Source organism: Trichosurus vulpecula, chromosome 3 (assembly GCF_011100635.1).
Source record: "Trichosurus vulpecula isolate mTriVul1 chromosome 3, mTriVul1.pri, whole genome shotgun sequence".
Lineage (NCBI taxonomy): Eukaryota > Metazoa > Chordata > Mammalia > Diprotodontia > Phalangeridae > Trichosurus > Trichosurus vulpecula.
In genome coordinates this window covers 190,857,701-190,863,700 of record NC_050575.1, presented here as the reverse complement: position 1 = coordinate 190,863,700, position 6,000 = coordinate 190,857,701, and the positions used below count along the sequence as shown (strand labels likewise).

The 6,000-nt window shown below is 49.0% G+C and overlaps 1 protein-coding gene across 1 annotated transcript in view; it reads left to right on the top strand.

Annotated features, from left to right (window-relative positions):
- Positions 1-505: 505 nt before the first annotated feature.
- Positions 506-6,000, top strand: part of RBM38 (RNA binding motif protein 38) — a 31,424-nt gene continuing 25,929 nt past the window's right edge. Inside the window, exons 1-3 of the mRNA XM_036751964.1 lie at positions 506-1,033; positions 2,389-2,512; positions 3,299-3,353. Coding sequence (XP_036607859.1) covers positions 809-1,033; positions 2,389-2,512; positions 3,299-3,353 — 404 coding nt within the window. The 5' untranslated portion in view covers positions 506-808. The remainder of the gene's footprint in view (positions 1,034-2,388; positions 2,513-3,298; positions 3,354-6,000) is intronic.

Genomic DNA, 6,000 nt, shown 5'->3' with positions numbered 1-6,000 from the left:
TTTTTGCTATTCGTAATCCGCTACTTATACAGGATGTTCCAAAAACGGACTAAGACTTTTGGGGGCATCCTCTGTGCTCAGTTTGCTCCTCTGTAAAATGAAGGTGCCTGACTGAGGAGGGGATCTCTGACGCCCCTTACTAAATCCTATGACTCCAAATTTGGAGAATCCCTTCCTTTGGAAGCCCAGGTCTCTTCCTCTTCCACTTCCCCGCAGACTTTGACTTTTCATTCATCACTTACACCAGACCCAGAACTGCAAAAATCCTTCCTTTACCTTGCGTCCTCGAGAGCGGGGTTCTCTGGCCTGGTTTAGGTTGGGTTGGACAGGATAGAGCTGGGCTGGGCCGGGCAGGGCAAGGCAAGGCAGGGCAGGGCAGGGCAGGGCAGGGCTGGGCTGGGTCAGGGACTACGTTTCCCAGCGGTCGCTGCGCCCAGGGGCGGGCTGGAGGCGGGGCGAGGGCGGGTCCGAGGGCGGGAGGGGGCGGTGCTGCCTACAAAGAGCCGGGGCTGCCGCCGGGGTGGCGATTCCCTAGCGGCGCGAGGTCTGTGTGCGCGGGTTGCGCCGGTGCCCGGGGCTTCTTCTCTCTTCTTGCTGTGCGTGCCTGGGGCCTCTTGCACCACCTGCTTCTCTCCTCCCCGATGCGCTGAACTTGGAGCAAACAGTCGGATTGTCCTCGCGTCTTGAACAGGAAGGAGACCCACTTCGGGGGAACACTTTTTCTCGGGGGGTGGTGGGCGCACACGCCTCGCCCTAGCGCGGCTTCCCCGGGGCCCCCGGGCTCCGTCTGGCCGCGGCCCCGGCGCGGATGCTCCTCCAACAGGCGCCGTGCTCGCTAAGCAGCGGGCGGCCCCCGGCCGGCACCATGCACACCCTCCAGAAGGATACCACGTTCACCAAGATTTTCGTCGGGGGGCTGCCCTACCACACCACCGACTCCTCCTTGAGGAAGTACTTCGAGGGCTTCGGGGACATCGAGGAGGCTGTGGTCATCACCGACCGCCAGACGGGCAAGTCCCGGGGCTATGGCTTTGTAAGTGACCCCGCGCCCCAGCAAGGCACCAAGTCCTCCCCTCCCCCCCACCCCCACCCCGCCTCCTTTGGAAGCCGAAAACTTTAGGGGTTGGAAGGGGTCAAGCTGTCTGTTGGTTCTCCCCATCCCGACCTCCCTGGTCGCACGTGCCTTTCCTTTGGGGCTGAACTCTAGAAGGTTTCAAATTAATAATTAATTAATACATTTGTATTCTCTGCCATTTGGCAGGGTGTTGGCATCCTCATCATAGTACCTGTCATCAGAACTGGGCCTCCTAGTCTCTCTCTCTCTCTCCCCTCCCACTTCCCCCCCCCACCCCTACCCCCCTTCTTCTCCCCTCCTCTTCCCTCCCCCACCATCTTATCTGTAACCTTTCAGCCGGAGTTGCTGTGTGTGTGTCTGTATAAACTAGTGAGCCGTTCACTCTTCCATCTCTGAGCTCTGCTCAGATCCCTGCTTTTCAACCGTCCCCTCCTCCCGGTGCCCCCCCGCCTCGCCCCCCATGGTGCCTCTCTTCCCACTGAGCACACACATAGCCCAACCAACCAGGCACACTGAGACCCTCCCTGCGGCTCCTTATCCGGAGAGCGCAGCTCTGGGGTTGAGTATCTTCCCTGGTTCTGTGCACCTGCAGGTGGCTCACAGCACGTTTTCATTTCAGAGCCAACTCCAGACTTACAGGAGAAAGTTTAAAAAAAAAAAGTTTATATGTATTCTCCCCACTTTACCCTAATTCTGCAAGAGGCCCTTGGAGGGTGAGGGAAAGTCATCACCTTTCTCTGCTGGACCCCAGTGTTCTCTGCTACAGAACTCGAAAGGGAAAAGACACCATGTTCGGGTTTATCCTCGATTCCTAAGCTTGCCTCCTGAGTGTTCTGTGACACCATGTTTTGTCAGCAAGCCTGTCCCTCCCAGTGGGGCACGTTGGGAGCCTTGGTGGGATGGAGCAGCCTCTGTCCTGAGTCTGAAGCCCTCTACTTAACTTTGGCTTCTTTCCTTCTCTCTTATTATTTGTGACCCTTTTGAAAGTTTCAGGTCTACCTCAAAGTCTTGCCCCACTGGTGCCTTTTGATGGATAATCAACAAAGGTGCTTTGTTGCCATTGTTCTGCCTGTTTGAGTGAGTTTTTTTTTGCACTGTGGGCAATGCTCAGTGGCAGTGAGGAAAGTCAGAGGAACTATCCCAGTGGGCATTGGGTAAAGCTGATGTGGAAAGGAAAAACAGCATGAGCTCCCCTTGGAGTGAGCTTCCTCCTTCCTTGCTTACTCATTCCACTTGAGAGGGAAGACTAAATGTATAGTACAGAGAAGACCCTCTGCAGCCAGGACCTTGAGAACTCATGTGCTTCCTTCTAGGTTACAATGGCAGACCGGGCTGCAGCAGAAAGAGCTTGTAAAGACCCCAACCCCATCATAGATGGCCGGAAAGCAAATGTTAATTTGGCGTACCTGGGAGCCAAGCCAAGGAGTATTCACACTGGTGAGAGCAACAACCTTGGTTTGTTTTTTTCCTCCATCTTTTCTCTGCTCTCATTACTATATTCAGCATACTTATTGATGGTGGAGCACAAAGTGCATGTTCCTGTCATTGAACAAGCTGTTGTCAGTTATTATGTGTTCCCCAAAGTCAGAGAGACCAGACCAGTCATCACTGTGGCATTTGTGCTCAGATCAGAGTTAGAAACTCTGTTTGAAAGAGGTGATCCCTATATCTAGGAAGGGCCCACTGGGGCCAAAACAAAACTTGAACCAAAGACACTGCAGTAGTTCTTTTAGGGGAGCAGCATGAAGTAAGGCTGAACGAGGAGTCCAGAGATCTCGATTCTCCACTTAGGAGCTGTGGATCTGAGTTGGACTGAGAGCAGCTCTCCCAGTCTTAGTTTCCTTCACAATTAAAAGGGGGAAAATAATTCCCCTGCCTGCTCTTGAGGGTTGTTGGGCAGAAGGTGCTATGGAGATGTGAGTGCTTGCTGTTACTGTTCTCCAGAGCTGTGTCACTTCCTCTAGAAAATCAAAAGAGAAAGGAGAGAGAATTTTTATACCTACCTCTGCAGCTAAATAGTGGGCCAGCTCTACCTAGAGGAGGACTGTGGCTGGTTTCGGACGTTTTCTAGATCCCTCTTTTGAGTTGAGAGATGCATGTTAAAAATGACTCATGTGTATGACAGCTTGTGCTTAAATCTAGTGGGTATGTACACAGATGTACAAACAACCTATTCATCGCTCCCAGTATTTCCTCTTATACTTCTAATGTTTTGTTTTTTAGGTTTTACAATTGGTGTTCAGCAGTTACACCCTGCTTTTATCCAGAGGTCTTATGGGTAAGTAAATATGGCTTTTTTAATGGGGTTGGGGGGGGTGGGAAGAGATAATAATTCTTAGAGGGTAGGAACAAATCCATTAGCTTCCTGTTTTGTTTTTTTTTTTTTTAAAGAAGGTAGCAATCCATTTGTCCTAAAATTCTCCAGCCTAAATAGTACACTCATATTCTGGCTTTCCTGTGGTTGAAAAGCCATATACTCTCATTTTATTCATAAACTGCCTTGCCCCTTCTACAAAAGAAATAAGACCACCTTCTCAAGGGTTCAGAAGCTTGAAACTACGAGGACTAGGGAGGAAAAACCCAGGCAGAGCCCAAGACCACGAAAATAGACTCCTTCATGGTCAGAAGTGCCATTTCCATGTGTGACCGAAGACTGGCCACACCCCCAAAGTCTTTTTAGGGCAGCCCAGCACAGGTTCGAAGGCTCTAGGAGATGACAGACTACATATGAAACCAAATCAGATAGCAAATGAAAGTAACATTAGGTCAAAAATTGATTTCGGCCAGATGTGATACAGAGACCAAATCCCCAATGTAAGGGGGCCTATTGTCTGCCCCCTTTCAATAGCAGATCCCATCCCTGCTCAGCCCTCATTCTGTACATCTAATAGGGTCTGGCAGCTGTTCGGAAAAAAGGACGAGTGTACTTCAAGAGAATAATAGACCCTGTCATACCACTTTCATTCAAGTGCCTGATGATTGATGTAGGTCTCTTTGTACCATTGCAGAAAAAGAATATTGATAGGGGTTTTCTTTTTTAAGAGACGTTGGTTGCGGGGGGGTGGGGGGTGTCAAGACTTACAGAGCAAGATAGGCCCTTTTTTTGTGAACACTAGGTTACCTTTTCCTAATTGAGTCCGGGTATCATCTCCTTGGAAAAATAGTTGACATTTCAGTTCCATTGAATCAGGGGTGCTCATACTGGGTCGTATTGGGAAGAGTTCATCCACTTTGGTTGATATCTGAACTGAGAACTCTTTCACAACCTTCTTGACAAGTGGTCACGTAGCTTCTACTTGAAGACCTTTTATAACAGATTCCATCTAGATCATAGTGTTATATGCTGCCCCTGGGGCATATATGCCATATGTTATATACCACCCCCGGCGTGTAATACTTAGAGTGGTCTAGAAGGGAAATAGATTGGATGGAGGGGGCTGGGGGTCGAGACAATGCTGGATCATGGAAGGAGCCCTAGACCTTCAGGCAGGATTTCAGTCTCGGCTCGACTGGTGAGTCACTTAATCTCCAAACCTCAGTTTCTTCTTCTGTAAAGCGGTGGGTAAGAATTATTCCCCTGCCTATCTCCCAGGGCTATTATGAGGATCCTAAGAGAGGAAAGATGTGAAAGTGCCGGGCAGGCGTAAAAGATTGTTATTATGAATTGGAGGGGAGGCTGAGGGAGCCACCGAATGCTTTTCATTATATGTAAACCAGGCATAAAGGCCTTTCTCTGCTCCTGTGTATTTCTGATCGTGGTAGCCTAGGCTCTCGGTGTTCTGTCTTTAGGTAACCAAGAGTGGAGAAAGTAGGTTACAGATTTAACCTTGTATAATTGTGCCGGTGACTGTTGATATGTTTTTGTCCCCATCCTCCGGCACCAGCATTTTGTTACTAATTCATAGGCAATTGCCGTTCGCTGCATATGACAACGTGGACTCTAAATTATATATTAGTTGCCAAGGGACAATAAAGGGAGGAGTGAATTTGAAGAGGAGGATTGAGCATCGAGTAGGTGGATGGGGAATCAGCCGGCTCTGTATTTGCAAGGATCAGTAAAGTCAGGAATTGTGCTGCCTTCTGTTCTGGTGTTTTTTTTCAGTCACTGAAAGTACAGTTAGCTAGAGGGGGGAGAGGGAGAGTGCATGTGTCTGTCCGTGTGACCCTGAGCTGCTAATAGCTCCATGCCCGGTTTCCTAGGCAAGCGGTCAGGTGTTTGCTCGCTGAGCCCAAAGAGTTCGGCTGTCAGCGCCCTTTTTGTCTTTCCCCAAACAATTGGGGAAAGGAAAGCAGTCTGACTCAGCTTTGCTTTTGTCTGCCTGGAAAAGCCACATGCAGAACGAAAAGGTCTGATAATTTGGTGATTGGTGTGGGGTGAGGGGTAGCTTGGCATAGGGGCAGTCTGGGCTGCCCTGCCAGGCTAGGGAATCAACAGCTCCCTGTTGCTCCATGCATTGGGTGCCTCTTAGATAGACTTTTCAAAGTTTCTCACCTGAGTTGAGTAGAGCACATTAATAAAACATTTCGGAGAATCCTGGAATTTGTTTTTAAAGACTTTAGTGCTGTGTCTTTTGTTGTATGGGTGGGGGTCAGTTTATTCCATGAACATTTATTACGCATCTATTATACATGTATATAGGGCACATACACACATATAAGGTATATATGTGTGGGGTGCATATGTAAAAATATGTATGTGCATGCATGTAGATATACACATTAGCGTTCAGAGACAAATAACAAAACAGCTTCTGCTGTCAATGAACTTACATTCTCATGGGGAAGGGAATCAGCATCCATATGGTGCCTACTATGTGCCAGGCACTGTGCTAAATGTCATCTCATTGGATCTTCACAGCAACCCGGGGAGGTAGATGCTAGTATTTTTATAGTTTTATAGTTGAGGAAACTGAGGCAAACAGATA